The 25,455-nt window shown below is 37.1% G+C and overlaps 2 protein-coding genes across 4 annotated transcripts in view; both read right to left on the bottom strand.

Moving 5' to 3' along the window:
- LOC109533518 (hemicentin-2) overlaps positions 1-8,818 on the bottom strand; it is a 59,722-nt gene extending 50,904 nt beyond the window's left edge. Inside the window, exon 1 of the mRNA XM_048663880.1 lies at positions 8,762-8,818. The gene's annotated coding sequence lies outside the window, so the exon portion shown is untranslated. The remainder of the gene's footprint in view (positions 1-8,761) is intronic.
- A 358-nt stretch (positions 8,819-9,176) lies between these two features.
- On the bottom strand, positions 9,177-12,472 carry LOC109533515. Of its 3 annotated transcripts, XM_048663876.1 has the most exons (12): positions 12,357-12,472; positions 12,130-12,219; positions 11,946-12,081; positions 11,606-11,890; positions 11,423-11,558; positions 11,248-11,375; positions 11,020-11,197; positions 10,852-10,968; positions 10,696-10,800; positions 10,330-10,640; positions 9,430-9,525; positions 9,177-9,378 (listed from the first exon to the last, which is right to left on the bottom strand). In XM_048663876.1, exons 2-12 carry the CDS (start codon positions 12,216-12,218, stop codon positions 9,190-9,192), a joined length of 1,770 nt encoding a protein of 589 aa, XP_048519833.1. In that variant the 5' UTR covers position 12,219; positions 12,357-12,472; the 3' UTR covers positions 9,177-9,189. The 3 variants fall into 3 exon arrangements, with proteins under 3 accessions (XP_048519833.1, XP_048519834.1, XP_048519830.1); XM_048663877.1 differs by having other exon boundaries at positions 11,248-11,366; positions 12,130-12,472; XM_048663873.1 differs by having other exon boundaries at positions 12,130-12,471.
- Between the last annotated feature and the right edge of the window lie 12,983 nt (positions 12,473-25,455).

The raw sequence follows: 25,455 nt of genomic DNA, 5'->3' as shown, positions 1-25,455 counted from the left end.
CTGCTCAAAAACGTCTCACTCGCACATGTTTATATTGAAAATATCCAATAACATGTAAACAAATATATCGACAATAAATTCGGAGCAATAGTTCATTAATAACATCTTCAACCAATAACTAAAGTTAAATTGACCGTTTATTTATGATATTTTCACTCAATAATAAAAATTAGCCTACTGAACTTTTTGCTGACCGAGATTGAAAGATGGAAATCAGCAAGGTGAACTAAACTTCCCAGGTCTACTTTGAACGCATTGAAACTGAACAGTTCTCATTGGTTTACAAAAGATTAATAATAAGAAAAATTTAAAATCTTTGATATATTAATATACAGGGCGTTGCTCCCACCTAACCTAATTTAGGATCGGATACTCACAAGATAAATGAAGTGTTAGACTTGTCACACTTTCCGTACCCAGACAATGGCTAATGCCGTTACAAAAGAGGAGCCGCTGAATAATCTGGTTCGGCTTCATGTCGCGTCTCCATCCTGAGACTGGGGATATAGTTAATTTATCGTATTGTTCTCCTAGCGGAGATTTTCCATCAATTGCAATTGTCTCCTGCTAGAGCGAAACTTAGCCCGAATGGAAAATTGGGCCATTGAAACGAAATGAAATGAAAAAGATCGCCGATACCCTGACATGTTTCAAGCCTTTACATGCACGGTAAAAAGAGGAAAAACTTCAACCTGAAAGCAATTTTTAAATCCGCTACTCAACTAAGATCGAAAGTATATCGACAGGCTCCCAACAGGAATAGCAAAACCTCTTTGTCAAAAGATTCGATGAACTATTACATTCTCTGCATGATCAATCGGGAATTGGACAGGAGTTTAAATCGGCTTTTAAACCGTTATTTCACCAGGAAAAACCTTACGGGCAATCCTGCAAAAAGCCACATTTGAAATAAAATTAAGTAGCTTTCGCATCTGCCTCTGTGGCTCCGCTCCAGAGTTTCAGTCGTTTAGATAAGAGAAATGACGCTGGTTAGTCGCTTTAACGCCTGTGTGTGTTACACGGGGAAGTTCGAGAGCGATTTAAATAACTAAACCCGATTGATTTTACCAATAAAACAACGTGTTTTATAAGTATTTTTAATGGTAAATATAGGGGCTCACTTTACCGGGCGTCGGGCCCGTCTAAAAAGATAGAAAGTGTTGGAACTGCACATTCATCACTTGTGAACGTTCAACACAAAAATAAACATTTTCAAATCCCAATTTTGCATGTTCGAACTATACTTATCAAGAAACACTGGATATAAAATCAGGACCGCCTGGAAAATCCTCGAATTGCCTCTTAGGCAAAAATCATTCAGGCTTTTGCTAAACCCAATTATTTGTAAAAAATTTAGTCGCTTTAGTTTGCCATAAATCTGCTGATGTCCCGCGAAGGTTTCTATAGTTTATCGAACAAACTGATTGAATTTCTTGGGCTGGCGCCCCAGAAAAAACATTGTTGCTCGAACATATTTTCAGGGTAGGAAAATTGTTTCCCTATCGCGATTAGGGCTGAGGCGAGCCGGGCTTAAGTCCAGTCTGATCCGATTCCCATCTTAATATAAAGTGAAATTAAGTTTCAGTTGTTGTTCACACAAAGGCGCTTTTTCCAACGCGTGTGAGCCGATGATAAGCCAAATGGATTGTTTTGCGCACCAATTGGCATTGTTGAATCAAGGGCGGCTGGATGTAACGTGTTTCTGGTATTTTTCGCTTTCATATTTTTTCTATTTGCCTGAGGTATTAAGGCGATTTTTCTTCGAAAAATCGCCCTATAAAAGCCAACTGTGATCCAGCACTTGAGATTTCCTGCTGCAATACCAGCCTGGGATAATGCAAGAATAACGTTTTACGTTTTCCTGCAACGGGAATTAAATTCGATATTTATTGTAAAGTTTCCGTCCGCAGCGGCTGAAATGTTCGAGTGCACTTTTCACTTAATTCAGTGCTTAATTAATCACTGCAAATATGAAAGTGCTGTTTGCTTTCACGCCAAACCTGTCCTAGTTTAACCGCTTTAAGTTGAGATGTCTTAAAGCGTGCCAACAGTAGTCTGGTTATCTCGAATTCCTGCTTATCCAGGTAGTTCCACTTATCGATATCGAATTTACAATTTGTCGGCCACTTAACTTTAAAAGCGCTTTCAGTTTGCGTTATGTTGAAATGGATTTTTGCACCCTGAGGGCTGACTATGCGAACATGAGCCAATCTTCCTTATGCGAAATATTTCAACTTAAAGAACGAAAGCGTTTCGTCTTTTTTTGTCGAAATTGGATTATTTGCCGACAGTTTTTGCATGCAAATAAATAGCTTGTGTCGAAGTAGCGACTTTTTCAAAAATGCACCTATATAAACATATAAATTGATCATTTTCCTATAGTTTTATAAAAGGAAATTTCTGGCATACAGCAAACATCAAGTGGATTGAAGCATAATGCTTTCCTCAAATGCGACCATTTGAAGAAACGTTATCATTTTTATGCAGTTACTGCAAAGAAAACTTTCCTGTAAAAAATTGCTGGCTCTGAAAGCTGAATATTTTCCGATACAGAAAAAAATTAGTGGATTGCAGCAGGGAATCGAGAGCTTTCCCAAAATGCGATCATTTGAAGAAATTTCATTTTTTCCAGCAGTTTCTCCCATGAAAAATTTTCGGATGAAGCAAAAATCGTTTGCATTGAAGTAGGGAGTAGAATGTTTTCCAAAAATTCGATCATTTGCCTACAGTTTTTTAAAGAAACATTTCTCGGATGCGGAGAAAATCGAGTGGATTGAAGCAGATAATTTCAAGGCTCCAAAAATGCTCTCATTTGAAGAAATCGGATCATTTACCTGCAGTCTTCAAAAATAAACTTAAACAGATACAGAGAAAATCGAATGTATTGAAGAACACAAATGAAAGCTGTCTAAAAATTCGGCCATATGAAGAAATTTGATTTTATCATATTTAGAAAGTGGTAAAAAAGTTAAAAGTTCCAAAAATGTTTTGAGGAAATCGTATTAATTGCTTACAGTTTTTCGATAGGAAACTTTTTGCATGCAAAAGTAATCGCTTTCGTAAAAGTAGACAATTAGCAGTGCTTCAAAAACGCAATTATTTGAAGAATTTTGTTTATTTTCGTTTCCTATCTCTAAAGAACATAAAAACTCTAAAAATTCGATTACTTGACAAAATTTGATTGTTTTCCTACAATTTTTCTTCCAAAAATATCGTTAATTCAGAAAAATCGCTTCCATTGAATGAAAAAATTGAAAATTTTTCAAGAATGCGATCATTTGAAGAAATTTGATCTTTTCCCTGCTGTTTTTTCTGAATAAAGAGAGAATCGTTTGTATGAAAATAAAGAAACTACAAATTAAACAAATGCGATTATTTGACGAAATTTGATCATTTTTGTACAAGTTTCTTAAAGAAAATATCTTTGTTTCAGAAAAACTGCTTCTATGAAGTAGAAAATCGAAAATTTGTCAAGAATGCGAACATTTGAAGAAATTTGATCTTTTTCCTGCCGTTTTTTCAAAGAAAGCTTTCTGAATAAAATTAGAACCGTTTGTATCAAAATAAAGAATCTAAAAATTCAAGCAATGGAATTATTTGACGAAATTTGATGATTTTTCTACAATTTTTCTAAAGAAAATGTCTTTATTTTAGAAGTAGAAAATTGAAATTTTTTTAAGAATGCGAACATTTTAATAAATTTGATCTTTTTCCTGTAGTTTCTTCAAAGAAGTTTGTATCAAAATGAAGAAACTATAAATTCCAACAATCCGATTACTTAAGAAAATTTGACCTTTTGCCTACCGTTTTTCAAAAGAAAACATTTTGGATACAAAGAAAAATTGAGTGGATTGAAGGAGGAAATTAACAAGTTTAAAAAAATGCGATCGTTTGAAGAAATTAGATTTGTTTTTGGCAGAGTTTGCAAAATAACATTTTTGAATCCAGCGAAAATCGCTTCCACTGAAGAAGACTTTTTGGAGGGAAAGAAAACGATTTGCATTAAATTAAAAATTGCACTGAAATAAAGGATTCTAAAGTTCCAAAAATGCCACAATTTTAGGAAATTTGATCATTTGCCAACAATCTTTCAAAAGGAAACTTCTGTAATACAAAGAAAATCGAGTGGATTGAAGCAGATAATTAAAAGCTTTTCAAAAAGCTTGAAGCCTTGAAAGCCCTTTTTCTTGCAGCTTCTCAGCAGAAAACTTTTCGGATGAAGACAAAATCGTTTGCATCAAATGAGAAAGTCAAAACTTTCAAAAACTCTATTATTTGAACCTCTTTGATCATTTAAGTACAGGCTTTAAAATAAACAAATATAACTTTTTGTTTGCAGAGAAAATCGCTTGAAATAAAAACTTTTGAAAAATGCGACTGTTGAAGGAAATTTGATCATTTACCTACAGGTTTTCAACAGAAAATTCTGTTAATTTCGAAAATCTCTTCTATTGAAGCAGATACTTGAAACCGTTTCAAAATTGCGATCTTTTGAAGCGATTTGAGCATTTGCCAAGAAAGTATGTGGAATGGTCGGACCTACATGCATAAATTGGTCTTTTGTTCTAAAATCAACCGCTTTTGAACATTAGCATGGTCATTTGTTCCCGTCGTTTCCTTTTATATTGCAGCCACTTTTTCCTGTACTTATGAAAATATTAGGCTTAAAGCAAAAACGTTCTATTTCCCACATTCTCCATCCGTCTAGGCTTGGCTTCTTTGATCTCCTTTCCTATGATGGTTCACTTATTTATAGGAGCGATGGCCGTAAATTTGAGCACTTTCACACGCAAATAAAGTTGAAACTTCTATTTATTTAGCACTAAATCGCATTTGCTTCGTCTCGCCGCTTAGCCACCCTTAAGCCATATCCAATTTGGAGCTTTGCCACCATTTGCCAGCATCCAGCCCGCTGTATTCGCCCAAATACAGACAAGAGAAGAAAAAAACGCCGAACTAACTATGCTGATGTTGTTGAACAACAACAACGAAAAGCAATAAAGGCTCCAGCCCTGAAGACTCCATTATCTTAAATAGTTTTCTGTGGCTTTGTTATTACCCGAGCTTTCCGGAATGTAAATTAATTCTCTTAATCTGGATCTCTTCTCGGGGCTTATGTAAGGCGCATTCCTGCCTCATAAATCGATTTCGAGCGCTTTCGGTATTTAAATCGAAATATCTGCACGGAGAAGAAAACCGTCCACCCCCAAAAAAGTGAATCCTCCACTTAATTGGTAAAACGATGGATTGGTCGTAATCGAATAAACTGTCGGTCAAAGTCGATGGAGAAAAAAATTCAATTATCATTTGGGAACAAGTTGAAATAACATCCGGGACAATTTATTTGCCGAAGAAAAAGTGTCACTGGAGAGACCCGGAATAAACTCCTGGAATGTCAAAGGCGCTCAAGGGATTCTCTCCTTCCAAATAAGAGATTGTGTTTACCCGGATAAGAGCCGACAATAAATGTCCAACTATTTTTCAGTTTGCCGGCTTATCTACATTTCAATCTGGACATTTTCCTGGAAAATTTCTCTCTTACTGTTTCACCAAGCCCATCAAGTTAAAATAATGCGGATTTTCTAACATATACACTAAAAACGCAGCTTTTAATGCAAAATTTCATTGCAAAAAAGGATTTTGTTGTAGTTGAATAGGAAAGTTTGTTGTATAGGAAACTAACGAGAAATATTTCTTTTTTTAATGAGAAACTCGTCAATCAGCATTTATTTGTCACTAAGAAACCACACGTTGTCGAGGCCTGCCGCTAAAACTACAAAAGCATACAGAACTACTGTTTAAAATTGCTTAAATCCAGCTTTGAGCAAACAGAAATTGAGTTTGTCTTTTTGAAGCTTTTTTGAAATACAAATATTGAATTTTTAAGTTTCAAGCTCCTCAAAATTCTTCTCAATTTTTAACGAAATTTGGTGCTAATTTGCTAAAACTATTTGTTTTCAAGCCTGCAGATCTAGAGGCAAGTATTCACCATTAAACCAAGCAAAATCCCTTTAGCTTTCTGTTCTGGTTTTTAAGAAACAAATTTTTCAAGATTTACGCAAGAACAAGCCCAGTTGAAGTGTAGAAAATTTCTCAAAAATACCTCAAAGAAAGTATCTCAAAAAAACGATTAAATCAAATGTCGTTTTCAACCTGAATAAAGCATGGCTCTGTTTCAGAAGTTTTTGAGAATTGAACTTCTCAGAATCAAATAAACCTTAAAAATTATGAGGCAAAAATAGAGAAATAAAAAAATGCCTGAAATTGCTGTCGTTGCGTTGCAATTTTTAGGAATTCTATGAAAGTTTGTTCGTAGTCAAACAGCGGAAAATGAAATATTTATATAAACTGCTTTTTCAGAAATTAACGAATGAAAATGCAAAAATTCAATTTCTAAAAATATGCGAGTCGTAAAAACCATCTCTGTCTTAAAGTAAGATTTGAGAAGCGCAATTTTGATTATTTTATTGGGCAAGTCGGAAATTTTGTCAAAAATTGCGTTAAGCATCTATCGTCTTGATTTTTATAGGTAATATAGAGACAAGTATGTTCTATTAAACCGAATAAAACTCTATTTGCTATTAATATTAGTTTTTGAGAAATTAATTTTCAAACATCGCCTTGATCTAACACTATCGCTTTGAATCTAACAGGATTTGAAAGGGCGAAATTATTGTCCATATACAAAAAACATGGTTTCCTATTTCGACTGGATTTGAGAAATGAAAGACTCAGAACGTGTTCTCAGAAGGTCTCAGCTCAGAAGAATTTTTATTTAGAGAAAAAAAACTGAAAGTTTTACAGAGCCCATAGAGGCAATTAATCTTTTTAGGCAGCAAAGTTTCTCAAATGTTGCAAGAGTTTTGAACAACTATAAGCTTCTCTAACGGTTCTCTATTAGCAATGTTTTTGAGAAACTAGTGCCTCAGAATTCAACGCCTAATAGAGGTTTTATATGCAATAGTTCTCTATTGAGCAGCGAATGAGCCATTTTGACTGTTTTTTCAAAAATGGATCCAAATTCGTTGAAAATTCCCTTTAAAGTGCTGTCGTATTGAAATTTGATTTGCAGAAATTTGAAGAAATTTAGTGACTTATCAGGAATGAGAAAATGCCGAAAAGTGCGTGTTAGAGAACAAGAAAGTCTTAAAAACTTGCTGGATATACATAGATTCAGAAAGCATTTTCTATCTTAAGCAGGTTTTGAGAAATTCATATTTGATTACTTGCGAATTTCGCGGACTTTGAAATTTCCTCAAATGTTTCTTAAAGCAGCTACTGCTTTGAAACGTGTTGAAAAAAAGCCATCCTTTCTTGTTTTCGAGAACTTTAATAACTTAATAATGGTCTCGGCTAGTTTCTCATTGAAAGCTGAGATCCTTTTACAAACTGGCAATAATTGTCGAGACAATGAATCTTTCACTCTAAATAGTCTTAGGAATTTTCTTTGTTGATTTTTGAGAATTTATTGTTAATTCGACTTGCTGTTGTACAGCTGCTGTTAAATTACAAAATTTGCTTTAATGCTTCAAAGAGCTATGGATTTATGGAGTTGCTGTCACCTGAATAGAGCAAATAGAGACTCTATTTAAATTCCTTTTTGAAGACTTGAGGGGCAGCTTGCTGCTAAACCCTAAAGCAATTGCGCCTCCAGCATGGAAACACTTCCAGATAGGAAAACTGAAGAAGAAACAACCAGAAAATCTAAAAAGTTTTAAAGTGTATAAAATGCAGTTTTCAAAAAAATAGAAAAAGTCCCCGAAATTAAGCGTCGAAGATTTGGAAACCAGCCAACATAAGCAACAAAATCTTGAAAAACCTGAATGAGCGAATACTTTCACGTAATTTTCGGGATATTATTGACTCATTCGATTAACAAAATGAAACCAATCTTCCCACTAATTTCTCGAAACAAACGGCAATCTTTTTGAGAGCAAGTGCACTCTTATCAGCCCAATCAGCCCCTCTTACCTAAACCGCGCTGGAAAACCTCCAAGTCACCTCAAATTCCCATAGCGAACACCACTAGCAAAGTCTTCGGGAAACTTATCTCGGTCCAGAAGGAAACTTTACGCGCGCCGAATACCAATTAACGATAGCGCGTAGCTGAGCAACTGAATACGGCGAGAGCGCTACACAGCGACTGGCGCTTCCAACTCAAATTCACATCACAGTTGCGCCTCGATTCTTTCACCCTGACGCTTTTTGTATCGGAAAATTTCATAGGAAAAGCTGCCCCACTAATAGACTAGTAGCTATTGAGATGTCGGTATCTGCAGCTGACAATCAGCTACAGTCGTACTTTTGATTAGGAGTCAAATTTTATCCGAAGTTTTCTGGTAGATCAATTGCTGCTGATTGTGCTAGCCTTTTGCATAGCAAACAATTGTAATGGAAATCAGCAAAAGTAAATGGTTTGAAATCAGGGCGAATATTCGCATTTTGCTGACTGGGCCTTGCTAATCGGCCGTCCACTGTATATATTTTATGGTTTATTGGCGCCCGATCGGACCGAAATTGGATATTTTATGCAACCAACCATCGGCTCTCGGTAAATCTAGTGTGAAATGCCCTACCGCCACAATAAATAATGGAAAAAATTTATTTCTGACTAGTTTTGGCTTTGATTTGTCGAGCTCTCCCAAACATTATGTGTAAAGTTAGTGAAACAAAACAAATCCAATTGGCCAACTGGCGAAAGTAAGTTATCAGAAGTTTGCCGCCCTTTGCCTAATCCCCAAATCTCCAAACTTCTACTTACATAATACTGAAAGTTGTTCAGGTGAAACTCTGATGGAAATGGAACTGCGAAGGACAGACTCCTAGTTTAAATTAGCGGATTAAGGCCTGGAACTTTGGGGAAATTTATTATTACAGGCAGCAGAATTTTTCCGACGAATTAAGGATTCATTGGCTCACATGGCGTGCGTAACTGTTTAAGGCTTCGAAATACTGTTAACTTGACTTGAGGATTAACTAGTTTCAGAAATGATCATTTGGCTTCTCCGCGCCAACATTTCTCAAAATAACTGAGATCTGAACTAAATGCAGCGAAATTCTTATTTAAAGATTGCCTTTGCTTTAGCTCGGCAAGGGGGAAGCGGCGTGTTGCGCGGGTGTCCAAAGGAGCGCATAGAGCTCGATCATCTGCACCAATTTAAAGAAAAATTCAGTAGTGAAGCAAGTCGATTATGATTCTATTGTCGACACAATGCGACTTTTCGCTGGATCCTTCGCGTCAATTTTTGAGCCCCCAGATTTTCTTTTTCCTTCACAAACGGTGCTCAATCTCTGCCTGTTCAGATCGAAAGAATCTACACTTTTGGTGATCAGTGACGGCCGGCTGGTGAAGACTGGATGATCTTTAGGACTTCCATTCTAAACAGGATGAAAGTGGGAATCGACTTATTTTTTTTTTATTTTTCCTACCTCAATGGGCTCTGATTCGATTACGCTGGTCTTTTTCTGGATCACTTCCAAAGAATTGTCTTGGTAATCAGCACTGATCTCATGGAAATTTTTTTCCTGGGGCAAGATGAGTTAGTTTATACGAGCGCTCAAAATATAAAGTGGTCACTCTTTCAGAGTTGAGTATGGCATAAAAGCTACACTGGTTCCTTTTTAAACATTTTTCTTTGCTTCAGTGGTTATTTCCAACTCAATTTCGCAATTTGTTTTTAGGTTTCCTACAGTTTTTCCGTCTTCATTAATATAAGCAACAGTTTTAATAACATCCGAGTAAACATCTTGACGATGTTTACTCAACCCAAAGCGCTCAAGCCGCTGCTTCTAACAGAATTTTTCCAATGTTTCTATGGAAGTTTTCCCATTGACTCTACAGATTTTTTGAAACCCAACAAAACCAAAGGCAGTTTTCCAGAAAGACAATGCGGCTGCAGCACAATTCTTCCTTTAATCAGAAATCCTGGACTTTTAGGAGTTTTAATAGCCCCCATTTTTCGAAAAATTTAAGCATTGCAAACTAAAAATTCCACAGAAGGACTTACCAAGAAAGGCACGCAAGGCGACCCCAATTGGAACCATTAACTAACCCAATTGCAGACAACAACCGCAGTTGATATACGGAATCTTTATCAAATGAACCGAAAAACCCCGAAACACTCGATGCCCTGAAGATATTGGGTCACTTTATCTCTGCTCAGAATTGTTATCTTCTAGCTGAACTTGGCGTGTAAATATAAATGTTTTTGCCAAAACCGCAAGGCTTTTGCGATAACTGTTGTTTTTACATGGACATGGACCATCAGAAAAAAAAGTGTATATGAAAGAGTGACCACTCTGTACACTCAAATTGATTAAATCGCTCACCTTAAGAGCCTCAGTGCAGTCGCAATTCGGGTAGCTGCAGCAGCACGCAATAACTACAGACAGCGATTTCTTCAAACGGGTTTTATTCATTTCCTCTGCTTCTTCCCTCGATTTGAGGATGCTTTTTCTGGGCGCGATCTGTGGAGAAATTGCCAGCTGAATTTCCTCAAGTTCATCATCTGTGAATCCGGATACTGGGGTGTTTTGCGTTCCAGGAACTTCACTCGCAGTAGCAGTCAGCTCCTGGTCCTGCGGGGATTTCTGCGCGTTTACCTTGCAGGAGGCGTACGATATGCGCTGCAGATCAGAGTCTGGAAAATGTTCATTATTTACGTCCAAACCGGCGATTTTTTGCGTCCTCCGCACCTTTATAGAGCTCAGTCAGCTTGCCTGGTTGCTCGCGATCGTTCTCCAACTGGGTTGCAGAAGCAGGAGGCTCTAGATCGGGGGCTTCTAGCAATTGCACATTTTCTGGAAGATTCCCAGTAATATTTTCATCAGGCAGAGTGCTTATTGACCTACCGGTTGTAATGTGGATGGGCTGTGGATCGATGGAGGATTGATCCTGTTGGATAGGAGACTCAGAAGACTCCCGCTCAGGCTCTGGCTTCCAGGAAGCTGCGCTGGAAACTGAGGAACCTTGAGGAAACAGTTTCAAACCTTTGGGGCTTCAAAATAGTTAAGAATTACCAGGAGTGGAACTGATGGGAGGATTAGAGCTGCAGTCGCAATCACTTCGGTTGCAGTTGCACAATTTGTTGAAATTTTTACGCCATTTCCCATAACTCCCTTCAATCTTCTTGCGCTCAATCGCGTCAACGTACTGGATTTTGTCGGAACTTTCCTTAATCTGCTTCAGCAACTCTGGCTGAAAAATACTTATTTAAACCCAGTTGGAGTCAAGAGAGCGCTTTTTACGAGTTGATAATTTGGTTTATTTTCTTGAAGGATTTCTTCAGGTTTATCTTCACTGTTGCCCGCTACAGCCTTAGAAGTGGAGTAATTTTCAACACTCTTGGGCACAGCGATGTTCTTTACTAGGGGACCTGAGGCTTTTTCAAAATATCTGCAATGAAGGATTGTGCGCACTCACTTTGTCTTTTATGGCTTTTGGGCTCCCAAGTGGACATTTCTGCAATCATCTTCTGGTTGTCCAGGGCAGGATCTTCGGGCTGATACTCCGGAGAAGAGGCGTAGCCGCAGAATCTGCAGCGCTTCTCCAGAAGAAGCTAAAAACTGATTAAATAGAGAAATCGCTCAAATTCCCTTTTCCTACTTTAGTTTCTTTGTATCTCTTCCTCTGTAGCTCCAGCAGCATTTCATACCAAACGTTTGGTTTCGGTTTTGTCTTCGATGTGCCTTCACCCACAATCTCCTTTGAGGCGCGTTTGCTTTTCTTGGCTGGAAGGTTTCGCTTTTCCTCCAGCTGCTTTTGATAGTTGGCTACATTTTCGATCAGCGAACACTTAATGGGCTCCAGGTTCTTCTCCACCACGCTACGCCAGAAGCTCAAGCATTTCTCCGTCTCCTCTTGGCTGATTGCATTGTCAAAGGCAAAAGTCTATTGTCAAAGGCGGAAATGGCAGGCTTCCAATGCAACCTCACATAAGGCTTACCTTAAACAATGACTCTCCGGAGGTCACCTCATCCAGATTCTCCTGATGCTCGGATATAGAGGAGCTGGCTGGACACGCAGTGTCTTTGATCATGGTAATATTTTCGTCCGGGACTTGGTAAACTTTGTCGCCTTGCCTAGCAGAGGACATGGCAGGAATGGTTGAAAGGATCAATGAGGCTCACCTGAAAACTTTGTTTAGGCTTTGGAGGGAAGTTGCAGTGAGGGACTCTGGAGGGTTCAACTCGGCGCTTTCAATGTGCGTTTCTTCCATTCTGAGGGAGAGTTTGGGTTAAAATTGGTAGAAATTGGCACTGTCAAAGTGATTGTTGCAGCATGAACTGTTCGTAAACCGTTTGAACGGTTCTAGCGTCTCCTGTATGTATGAATGCACTATCAAATCACCACTCACATCAATTTGCAAAAGGGGTTTTGTTTTGCCCCAAAATAGTTGAAATTTTTCAGTTAATCTCAAGTCAATGTCGATGGGCAAACTGCCACCTGCGGCTGTTTAATATTTGATTTGACTTTTCCAACTTCGTTGAAGTTTTCTTTAAAGTGGACGATGCAGTTTGGCATGATCAGCATCAGATTAATTTGCACAATCATTGACTTGCAAATTTATTTTTTGCGTGAGTGGCGCTATATCCAGATTTGCTAATTTCATTCAGGTAAATTTTGGAGATTAAACAGCTTTAAAAGCTTTTGATTTGCTTCGGCCAGTCTTTTGCGTATTTAGACACCAACTGGACTTTAGAAGGTCTCGTTAACAACAAAACTAAACTCAATATTGCTGATGCATCGTCTAAAAATTATAAATCCGCTATTGAAAAATTCTGGTTCAATATCAGTCTGATTGGGTTGGCTAGAAATTATTTATGAATTAAATTGACTTGAAACTAGACCTTAAAATTGAAGAAAAATATGATTTTTTAGGAACAGGTAGCTTTAGAAATGAAAGTTTTTTAGCTTTAAAAATATGCTGAATTACAAAATTCGTTGCCCTCATCTGTCCGAATGTACTTACAAAAAGTTTTTTGTTTGGTACCTGTTAAGCCTTTTTTGATAAAGTCGCTTCCACCAAGGAAAACTTTACGGAAAATCACTCAAACCAGTGAGCCAAAAGAATTTCATTTTGATCTCTAGAAAATCTCTGTCAGAAAACTTGCCATCGGCATCAGCCCAATGGTTCAAAATTGTATTCTTCGTTTAATTGTCTGATTAAATTTGAAAAAAGCTTAAGGAATTCTAAAGCTTTATACCTATTTTTGCATTTTCATTCGTCTAAATTTTCAATTTTTTGCACTACAAACTTTCTTATTTTTCATAGGAAAAATTGTGCTGCATACTTTGAATATTTGAAAGCCGTTTTTTACAAAGTTGCGGTTTTAAGTTAATTATTTTCCGAACTAAAAAAGTCGCCACCTTCATCTGTCTGAATTATTCGCTTTAAAATTATATGTTTGCTCAGTTGAATGTAAATAAAATCAGCTAAATTGAGGAGAAATTCTTTCGAATGTCGTAAAATTCAACAACTATTCGCAAGTTTGTCGCCAGGATTTGCTTGAAAATTAGGCAAAACTTTGACTAAATAAACTTTGCTTTATTTAAGAAGCTGTAAGATTAAGCATGTAAACGTTGAGCTCGGTTTAAGTCCTAATCATGGCGAGCTTTGCTTATTCCGAAAAGAAAAAATCCGGTCTTAAAATTGTATTTGTGGCAGCGCATTACATTAGAAAACTCATTTCTTTCATCGGTCTGAATGTTTCAATCACTTTGTCAAGTTCTATACATTTTCCTCAATTTTCAGCACATTTGTAAAATTCCTCGCTTTCATCTTTCTGAATATTCTTGCAACGAAATTATCAACAAATATGTTGGCTTGGATTATCAATTTTTTCAGGCTTCTTCGTCATTTGGAAAGATCGTCTTCTTTTCGCCTGTACAAAATTTTTTCTTTGCCTGTTGAACAAGGAATTATTTCAACCAAATTACTCAGTTATTTTAAGAAATATGGGCCAAATTACATAATGAGTCTGGCAGGAGCAACAGAAACTTCCATTTAAGCCAAATCCAAAATAGTTGCAGTATGATTCTGGTGCATTCCAGGCAGATGAAGCGCACTAACAAGACGGCAGATAAGCCCAAGTTTCCCTCTATACCTAAGGAAAACCGCGGATCCGTTCACGCAGCAAGATAGAAGTTTACTAAATACCCCCTTTGGGAACACTATGGGCTATCGAGATTTGCAGACATATCGATTCAGCCTGCAAACCAATATCACAGTTTGTTGGAACTGGGCTCTCTAATATCAAGCGTGCAGTTTTAACGCGGGCCGATTCCTATAGTTAATGGAATATTCCGGTACCTCCATTTCCTCAAATGTTGCAGAACTTTAAAGACTTTGAATCAATAACCGATATGTGAATTGGTGCTGAGGACGCTGTCCAGCGTATTAACAGGATATTCTAGAATTCGGTTTGGGGTGCGAGTAGAACTTGCCAGACGGGTTGCTAAACTCAATCAGAACTAAGGCTTTGAGTTTGTTGAGGAAACTCGCAGGTAAAGTTACACACTCAGTCTAAGGAATCTGGGATTTGAGCCGGCAAAGAAGAGGAAAATTGGCCCTGTTATTAATTGCGTTTCTACTAGCTACTAGAGTTTTTGCGGATTTAGTTTGAAGAAGGAAATGTTTTGTTTGTTTCTCTGGACATGTTCAGGTCTGAGGCAAAAAGCACTGATGCCTTATTCGCAAATTAATGAACGACATACTGGAAACTATTTAGTTGCGCCAAATACTCCAAACCCGACTATTCCCAGAACGTCCAAAAGCAGGCGGATTGTCTTAATGAAAACCTCTTTCGAATCCTGAAAAGTTTGATAATTTCCGATCAATTGATCCGACTTCCGAATCCTCTGACCTAATAACGGCTGAAAATTGATGAAACCAGCCACAATCAGCAAGTCAGAAGTTCGAAACTGAAAACTAGGACAGTAAAACTCAGCATCCTTTCCCAACCCTTCGCAACATCGCCGTCAGAAAACCGACGCCGTTGAGGCGTCCTTTGGGGCGCCAGTACGGCTGGCGTCCTATATTTTCCCATCTCGCAAAACAGATCAATTCGGCCATTAAAAGTTGCCGCATGAGATTCATTCACTTGCAGCTTGCAGGTCAAAACTCTTTCTGGAATGGAGTCTGGTACCCAGATTATGATGGAAAGTTTCTGGGTTTTTGAGTTGTTTGATGGAAAAGTAAGTAGAGAATGAAGAAATACATGAGCAAGCGATTCGAAGCTAAAAATGATGTATCTAAAATAGATGCAAGATCAGAAATATATGAGAATAAGACCAAATGAACATGAAAAAATTGAATAATTTCCAACTTGACGAATTCTGGCTGGTTAATTTCCACTTCATCATCCGCTATTAGCATCAGATCAATTTAGCTCAATCCACAGCAGATTTCTCAATCTGTTAAAGCCACTCTGCTTTTACACCGATTACTTATGAGCCTCTAAAAACGACAAGCCCTTATTACTTTCGCTGCCACTCATAAATCGCACCCTCCCATAATAACCGGCCATAATCTCTTCAGTATTGGGGTTTTATGGTTCACTTTCAGCCATTGGGCCATAAAACCGGTTTCCAATTAGTGGGCTTTACAACAAGAATTAGGCAACCGATAAAACTGGTCAATGTTTGTCAACGCTCATTTCGAAGCCGGGATTATTTGGACAAACCTCCCAAGTGATGAAAAAAAAAGGTCAGTTTTCGACAGGTTTTCCGACCGCATTTCCCCGTAATTTATCGAGCTGTTTCAGTTTGGTTGTCGACAGAATTGACAAATTAGAAGCTTTTCCTGCAATAGATTGCGACATAAGAACAATTTTGAAAAGAAGACACGAATGCAAAAAAACAGGAAATCCAAGCGCTGCACTTCTATACACAATAAGGGGCAAACTTCATGAACAATTCGGACTAAATTGCGAATAATAAGAGAAATGCGAAATCCAATGAGGCCAAGTCTGGAAAACTGTGAGGCCAATAGACAGACTAATAGGTACACAAATTTTCAACAAATCCCCATAACTCTCGAGTGAAGGTTTATCAATTTATAACTTCAGTTGAGATGGAAAAAAGTTGCTAAAACCAAAAGCTGTTTTTCTTAAGCAATAGCTTGCTCAGCACCAAAAACATTTTCTGGCAGATCTTCTGATCCCTGATCATGCAACTCTTCCCATCCGTTGACAGGTTCACTGAAAAATTATAGTCTGAGAACATTCATTCATCGGAAAAGTTTCCTTTAACATCACGCTGCCTCTTGCAGTCCAGACACTGTTGCAGACAATGGAAACTGATGTTGCGAAGTGAGGTTATCATAATAGTTGGTAGTTAATTATAATCTGGTTTTCCGGAACTTAGCGGGAAAATTGCGTAATTTTATTCACTAGTTCTGGAAATAGGAATGGCTGTCGCTCACTGCTGTCCTCATGAAAGGCGTAGTTTCCAGTCAGTCTGGATGTTAAACCGTAGCGAAAATTCCCAACAATTTCACATCAAGAACTGCCGCACACTTTTCCCGACAAAGTTCCTTATTTCCTGATGAGGGACGCAATGGATGATGAGGGTCCGCTTGCAAGATTCACAACTATTCCGATATTGGAAAACTACTAATCTGCCCCGCCTGCTAAAGGTCCATCCAGTTGTTTATCAACCGAGGGAATCAACCGGCAAACGACACAGTTTTTAGATTATCCAGGTTTGTTTGCCGAGGGCAATTTTCATAATTAGTTCCGTTGAATTTCGTCCCAGTCAAAGCCAGGAGAAAAATGCTTTTTACAGCAACAAAGAAAATTGCGCTCTGGAAACTCCTGAATTTCCTTGTCTGCGATTTTCCACTCGTTCGCCGACGACTCATTGAATAATACAAGAGTCGATTCGCTGTCATTGTGGAAAAGTAATGAAAATATTATTTTCGCAATAATGGGCCCTGTTTGCTGAAAACAGAATACATGAGAGTGGGCTGTTCAACAAGGAAATCTGGATCTGGTGCAAAATGAATTTGCGCTTGCTCGGGCCTGGCAAACTTGACAGAGATGCTTTCAGGCCATCCAGCCGCTTTTAAAGCCGGGAGACAGGCAGGGAATTTTATTTTATTAGTATTTCCAGTTGTTTTGCTCAGTCTATGGACGTAATGTCTGAACAATTTTAGTTTTATGCTGCCATCATAAAACTAAAGACATCGTGTGCCCCCTTTTGCACCAGCTTTATTACCGGTGCTTTGCGAGGTCGTAAAGGCCAATTGAAAATGGTCCTGGAAACACATTCTGTGCATGCATGGAAAGGCGTCCAGCAATCTTCTACTTTCGATTCAAATTATTCAAAGTGCACGAAAAATAAGAACATTTTTTAATAGTTTTTCTGCAGTGCAGAGAGCTCAAAATTCAAAAATTCACTCACAACTCACTTACTAGAACGAAGAAATTTGAGAATATTCAGACAGATGAAGGTGAGAGCTTTCCAAATCCACAAATCACCCCAGACGCTCCCATAAAAGCATATTTTGTAAATGAGGTGTCTTAAATTGTCCTTAGTTTGAGACGATTTGGACTCAAGCAGGAAAGACTTTCAGAACAGTTTAATAAAAATTGTAAAATATTAGTGAGTTTTCTAAAGAAAGATTTGGATGAATTTGAAAAATCGATGATAATTATTCTGGATAAAGCGCAAAAGCGTTGGGAAACTTAAAGAATTGTTAAAAAGTAATTGAATAGGACTGTGGGAAGTTGGATGCTTCCTGTTGACTAAAGTAGCAGAACAATTTACAACTGGACAATATACAAGTTAAATAAAAAATACAGGCAGATGAAAATATTTGAAAACGTATACTGCAAAAAATTCAAGTGAAAAATTCAAAAACATGAAGTGAAAATACGTTCTAAGGATGCATWAAGGATGCATYSTTAGSGTCCCATGCATCWAAGGATGCATGGGACGCTAAAACGCCCCATGCAATGTCGGGCAAGAAAAGGATCAAAATGTTTGAATAGGAATCAAAAATGAAGTAAACCAACCAAAAAAGAATTATGCAAATCCAAAACGTAAAAGAACACGGAACCGTAATAAAAAATTCAAAGTTGGAAGCTTGATTTTTTCTAAAGTAGCATAGCACTTAATTGACATTTTAAAAGTTAAAGTTAAAGAATAAAGAGGCAAATGAAAAAAATATAATTATTTTGGAATTAAGACAGATCGATGCATCTGGGGGTTGTCTCCGGTGGTGCGTCCATACTTTCTTTGAGGTTTCGTCAAAACACCGTCAGACGATCGATTTTTTGCATCTGAAACAGCGTCGATTACTAGACTAAACAAGCTATAAAAACTTGACGACCCAATCGAGCTTCGCGTGGGAAAATAACATTCGACAAATTTGTCAATCTCTGAACAAATGCGCCTCCAAACCCAATCTCAAGAGATGCGCGTGTGATTAATGTATGTATTTTATTGTAGAATTATTCAAGTAACCGTAAACACTCAGATTTGATATATTTTATTGATATTTGCTTATAAAGGGCAAATCTTCCGAACAATCGGGGTCGAAATTTGCAATAATAATTGGCCACATTAACTGCGGCTGTTGTTTCATACATGTGGAATGGCCCGACAGCGAACCGTTTTCTATGTTTGATTTCGGCAAATGTATTATTTGCATGCCCGGGAAATCCGCCTGCCAGCTGCAACTCCCCCCCAAAATACCACCAAATTTCCACTAAACCTCAACTGTTGCCCTTTTACCCCTTTATGAACATTGAACACTTCTGCTATTGAGGCCGCAGGATTCTTGGCAATGACAAACTCCAAAACACTCGGGGGATGCATTCAATTTTCAATTCAATGTGAAGGTGTGGAAAACGGGATTTATGTACTCGATGAATGTGTGAGAAGAACAAGGCAAGCTTGTAAACGACCACCGATGGAAACAGGATGAAATACGAATCTGAGGCAACAAACGAAGAACTTTTTGCCTAGAATGCTGAGCGGAAGAGTTTTGAAGCTTGTTACGGCTGTTAAATGCATGCACAATTTGTTTGGCTCCCGCCAACTAAGCTTCGCCCTGATCAGCAGAATTCCGTATTTTTTTGTCAGTTTTCGTTCAACTGAAAGCGAGTTCAATGAAAAATTAACACTGAAGGTACGAGCGCTGATCCCCTGGTTATTTAATGGGGAAAATAACCTGGCAAATGTCCAACTATTTACGTGTTTAGAATGCGGCATTACATCGACTCTTTTAAATGACTTTGCCAGCCCCACCGTGCAGGACTTAATTTGTTCGAAACTGAACCAACTAAAGCCATCAATATTTGGCGGGATGCGCCCCCATGGGGGCTGTAATTAAAACTTGCGCTCGAAAGGCCCTGTTATCGGTTTGTTGGGTTAATAGTGGCTTTACATTTTTCATCTGAAAATAGCTTTTGAGGCTTAAAAGTGGCGGCTTTTTTGTGTGCGGTCGCTTACGGCTTAATTGAATTGGATTCGCACAGAGCAAAGCCATAATGCACCATCGTGAGCCGTGCTCATAATGCATTAATAATGGGCAGGGACATGTCGACGAACACGGTTATATTGGACTGCACTCCTGCACACTAACATGTTTAAATTAGCATAACTTGGAGTGCAGGCCTGCAAAATGCACACATAATCGCCATTGCAAGCAGCGACTGTTTGCAGATTTGCACGTGAAGTTTGCAATTTTTTTTGCTCTTTTAGCTCGCGTTTCCGATCCCAAATTCACTTGATGTTGGAGCTTAGCATGTGCGCAAGCTTATTTGATCGTAGTAAGCAAAGCCTCCTTCAATAGAACCGAATTTTGAATGAAATTCTTCAGACTGGTGGGTGTTGGAAAACTCGCCGCCTGCGACCATCAACTCATCAATTAGTCTAACAGCCAAAAATCTCATTACTGCCTGATTTGTTGAGCAATATAATAATAAGAAATAGGAAAATGTGCAATTTTAATATTTAAAGAGTTTTCCAAGCGTCTGAAAGTTTAAACTCTTCATGTTCATTATTGTACTCGATGGGGTCTGAACAATCAATGTTGACTTAACACTTAACCCTTAACTAACTTTACTAAAAAATATTATTATTCATTAATTTTTGAATACTTTTTCAAAAATTGTGGCATTTTTGATCAAATTTGCCGTTTTAAACACATACTTTCCAGAATTAGGAAATTCCTCACCTTCATCAGTCTGAATTTTCTGATTTAAAATTATCTGTTCGCTCAGTCTCGTACAACTTTGGTAATTTTCCTTTTAATTTTATGCTGAAACTATGTACATATTTCTTCGAAAATTCACCAATCTTATTAGGCTCAGGTTGAATATATATTTTTGAATGATTTAGAAGAAATTGGCTAATTAAACTCTACATTATCCCAATACGTCCGCGTTTGCAAGTCTGTTGCTTTCTAAGCTGGTTTTCATTAATTTTTGCACTTTTTGCTTTTTAAGTAAATTATTTTTTTAATTTTCCACACCAATGCTTTTCATTTAATTTTCGTTATAACTATTCACGGTTTATGTTGCTTTTTGCTAGTTTTCCTTTATTTTTTATTCATTTGCAAACCATCGTTATTCGTTTTGCAGGTTTCGATCTTTTTCTGTTTCGCTTTCGCTGTTTCGTTTTTGTCACTGATTTGAGCAATTAATTGCGCATACAGAATGTTGTTTTGCTGGTTTAAAATGCTCAATACATAGAGTAAGTAGATGCATTCCTTGCTGGAAGTGATAGTGCAAGTAATTTTAGATATATTACCTTAATAAACCATATTCCGAAAACACCCGATCTACAGGGTGTTTTAATTAAGAAATATATATTTATTAATATTGCGGAAACGGCTTGGAATATTTGAATGACATTTTACAGGCTGAGGAACTTAACAACAGTACATGTTTTTTGCTAAAAAAATTGTTTCTAGTTTCGCCAGTGGCGTGGGCGTCTCTAGATAATTTTAAATAAACCAATGTTACGCCACTGATTTTTCTACAATTAAATCTTATTTTCCAAGTTCTTGTTCAATTTAGAAGAGAAAAGGTCTATTGATTTTTTTTCTACAACGCACAGTTTTTGAGTAAAACAATTAAATTTATTTATTGCATAACTTAACAGCAAAAATAGTGCACTTATAAAATGAATTGTTTTAGAAAAAWTTATTACTAGCCGCAGTTGACATCAGTCTTGGAATTTTTTTATTTGGTTTTACATATTAGATTACTTTTATYTGTGAATTAAAATTTAACTRATTGATAGTATTGAATAAGTACCAAGCTTGCCACGGTAAGKAAAAKAATTGTGTTATTTATTAATTCTAAACAGTAACTCCTTAAGGTCTTGMTCAAAACGAAGTTCCTTTTTWTTCTATCCGGGTTACCCGGGGGTCGAAGTATAATAGCGGCATYTGTAATGCGCTRTATTAGTTCCTCTCTTGTATGTATTTCTCCGGCATAATCCAACTYTTGCATCCTGACCCATACGTTAAAGGCTAGCGGAGTTAGATCTGGGTTTCTTGCAGGCCACGATATGGGGTCTCCTCTCCCCATCCATCGATTTGGAAAACGCAGATCAACGTACAGAGAGTACGTTGATACAGTTTGTCGATAATGTCTTGTCTTTATCTATGGATAATGTACTGGACATCCGTCATGCTCGAAGATCGGGTTCTGACGAATATTTAGCGGCACATGTTCCATTAGTGGTGGCAGGTGGTTCATAAGAATGACGTCGTATCTTTGCCTATTTAAGGTGTCTGGCAGGAAATGTGAACCGATGATTTCATCATTTGTTACACCATACCAAACATCAGCACTGAACCGTCTTTGGTAATTACGGTTCGACATTAAACGGGGATTTTCCTAGGCCCAGTAATGAGCATTATGGTAGTTGGGAATCCCTTCTCGATTAAAATTTGATTCATCGGGCCACAAAATTCTACTGAGAAAAGTTATCTCCTCCATATCGGCTTTTAACATGAATCGGCAGAAGTCCATTCACCTTCATGCAGGAAGAATCTTCTTCATGCAGGAAGAATCTTCTTCATGCAGGTCTTGAACCAGCGTATRATGATGGGGATGTATTTTCTCTTTGTTCAATRTCCGAACTTTCCACTKTGATACCATAAGACGCATAGTCGCGACGCGTACGCTSGTCGTCGTAGGATCTTCTTCAATCCCCTAAGAATGGCTTCTTCGTCATTAGTACCGTAACTTGCTGAAGATTCTACGTGAATTTGTCTGCCTTGTACTTTTTCTGACTCAAGGCCCTTCGATAGGTGTTTGCAAAAGCACAGATATTTGGAAGGCGCCTGTTTGGACATTCACGCTGATATTCGCGGGGGGCTTTAGTGCTATTTCTGTCGCAAAGTCCATATATGTAAAGGATATCTGCGTATTCATGATTTGAAAACTCGGCCATTTCAACAAATAAAGTTTTCAACTAATGTGAACTTACTCAACGTTACGTAAAACGCAATAACAAGGTGACAACTAAAGTTACCTAGACACTCGAAATGATAAAAATTATGAATTTTGTCAATCAGTGACAAAAACTAGTGCAGAGCAAACTTTTTAATAAAAACCCGATTACGTTGTGCAATAAATCGGTTTTAATTTGTTTACCCGAAAACGGGACGTTGTAGAAAAAAAGGTCAAGAGACCTTTTCTCTTCCACATTGAACAGGAATTTGAATCAAGATGTTTAGTGCTTGAAAAATCAGTGACGTAACACTTTTCTGTTTAAAATTATCTACAGACGTGGCCGTACCCATGCCACTGGAAAAGCTAGAAACAAAATTTTTATCACAAAACATGTATTGTTGTTAATGGCCTAAGCCTGTAAAATATCATTATAATATGCCAAGCGGTTTCCGAAATAATAATAAATAACATTTTTTAATTAAAACTTTAACAACCTGTACATCGGAAACTAAGGGTTTTCGGAACATGGTCTATTAACGAAATATATCCAAAATTACTTGCACTATCATTCCCTGTAAGGAATGCATCTACTTACCAAACACCCTGTATATTTTCCTTCTTTATATTTGTAGTTATTCGTTTTTACTTGAATGTCGAAAAAAATGCTTTTAAGTTCATCTTCGTTATCATTTGCTGCCTTTATGGCTTGTTTTGCTGCATTTGTGATCCATTTTTAACCCTTCGTAGTTGTTTTTGCATGCTTCGACTCTTTCTCTGTTCCACAGTAAACATTATATTTTCATCACTTTCCAGAATTTTTTTCTTTCGTTTCTTTCTCTCATGCGTTTTCCCTTCACTGAATTGCAGAATTAGTAATTCAGTTTTTACCGCGCTGTTGAATCTTCAATTTTTCGCGGAAACTGTTTTAGAAGACACCACTTGCATCTGTAGGAAACTTGGTCTTAGTTTTTTAAATTTTCTTGAAAATTTTGTCTAGCTGAGCCCAAGTCTAAATGAAAAAATCCGGACTTCAAATCGTTTCGAGTTTAACAACGGATGCTTTTGCGAAAATAACTCTTTTAGGCACTTCACTTTTTCTGTCTCGGCCTCTTAGGCTTTTTCCTCTTCCTTTATTTTTAAGTTCTGGTATTTTGTCTTATGACCCCTTTTCCATCGCTTTCATTTTCATTCACTTGGTTGTCTACATTATTGCTTTCAGTTTTATCTTTGTGGTCACATTTGACATTGGTAATTTCCAAATCCTCATCATTTGCTTATACTTTTTTTATATTATTATACGTTTTACTGTTAATATTGTCAATAGTGATAATATTTTGGTACACTGCAAGTCCGTTTTCTTCGGTTCGTTCTCTTATGCGATTTTTTCTCATAGATTTAGCACAATTTTTTGCGCCTTTATCGTGCTGTTGTTCAATCTACTTCAAATTCCCGCTGAAAACTTACCATTTGCATCTGTCTAAATTCCGATGAAATCAGAATTTTAAAATTGTATTTTTTCGTAAGCGCTAGTAAATTCTTCAATTAGAAAACGGTTCGCCTTCCTCTGTCTGAAAGTTAAAATAAACATACTTAAACTTTCCTTTATAGATTTTTTACAATTAATTGTCACCTTTATCGTTCAATCTTCTTCAATTTTATGTTGAAACTGATCCAAAGCTTACCCCTTGGATCTGTCCGCAATTTATCAAAACGTTATAACTCTCAATCAATTTTTTTGTAAAAAATTTGAAATTTCTGTAAAATAATATTCACTTATTTTGAAATGAAGCTTTAAATTATCTAACTGTTTCGCGCTTGGCCGAAACTAGTTATAATCGATTTTCAAATACATGCTAAACTAAGTGCATTTTTTTAGAAAACTCACATCCTTCTTCCGTCTAATATTTTAAAACTTTCATTGTACTTTACTGAAACTTTATTCTGCTCGAGTCCAAATCATGTCAAACTAAACACAAATTAAAACCAAAATTCGTTAATTGCAAAACCTGCTTTTAAACAAGCCAAATTTTGAATTTTTAGGATTCGAACATTCTTCACCTTCATCTATCTCAATGTTCACAAATTGATTAGTTCTATTAACTAAGTCGAGAGTGCTTTTGCCTGGTTTATATAAGAAAGTTTATATAAGCAAGTTGTATAGCAAATAAAACTTACATTATTTTGGAGCATTAGGTTTTTAAATTGCGAATTTGCGGGTAAAATGTAAATGCTTTCTACGGATAAAAGAAGTGCAAACATTTTTAAACAATCTTACAAAATATTATAAAACTTCTCGCTGTGAATATTCGGGCAATTAATTTCTCTCAGAAGCAGAGTTTTTGGCCTTAAAAGCTCCTCAATACTCAAATATACAGAGTGATTCAAAATTATTTCAAACGTTTATATTTATAAAATTCCTTTTTGGAAATTGTTTGCGGCATACAAAAATCCAACGAATTTGTGGCCAGTTTTTTCATTCCAATAATATTCAAGCTTGAAATGTATCACAATGTCAAACATGCATAAAGTTTGCCATTTTTGTGGGGACTTGAGTCAAATGTACTTTCAGGAACATTTCCAATTTTATTTACGGCCGAAGAAGAAGAAGCCTTTAGAAAGCACCGAAAATAAAGCCAAGTTTTGATGTTTTAAAATATTCAATAATTGTTTACTTCTGGCAATTTTTCCCTTTATTTTCTAACTATGTCTCCGTTTTACTGTTAATTTTACTGTTTTGCTCTAGATCTGCCCTCTGACCCATTCTGTATACTTCATTTTCATTTGCTTCGCATTCAAGTCATTATTCATGAACCTTTGCTCTTCACCTTAGCCTTATAATTGTAAGGCATCGACTAGTTTACAAGTTGCTGTACAGCATCCAACTTCAGCTACACTTGAAGACATCGAGTCAATGGAGCGCCTAAACCATCCATGCAGAAGTCAATTTTCTTCAAGCGCCCAATTATTATGTATTTAGCTGAACGTTCCCGAGGCTCTAAAGACACCGATAATTAATTTCGGGAATTAAGCCGACAA

This window comes from Dendroctonus ponderosae, unplaced genomic scaffold (assembly GCF_020466585.1).
Source record: "Dendroctonus ponderosae isolate FM_Combo_2020 unplaced genomic scaffold, Dpon_F_20191213v2 Dpon_F_20191213_1, whole genome shotgun sequence".
Lineage (NCBI taxonomy): Eukaryota > Metazoa > Arthropoda > Insecta > Coleoptera > Curculionidae > Dendroctonus > Dendroctonus ponderosae.
Note: the sequence above shows the minus strand (reverse complement) of the source record. Positions and strands in the feature narration are given on the sequence as shown.

Bases quoted from the DNA above. Each gene is read 5' to 3' on its own strand.
- LOC109533515 (XM_048663876.1), bottom strand. From the start codon at position 12,218: ATGGAAGAAACGCACATTGAAAGCGCCGAGTTGAACCCTCCAGAGTCC. The intron at 11,559-11,605 runs GTAGGAAAAGGG...ATCAGTTTTTAG, and splicing joins AGAGATACAAAGAAACTAAA to CTTCTTCTGGAGAAGCGCTG. The intron at 10,969-11,019 runs GTAATTCTTAAC...TGTTTCCTCAAG, and splicing joins TCCCATCAGTTCCACTCCTG to GTTCCTCAGTTTCCAGCGCA.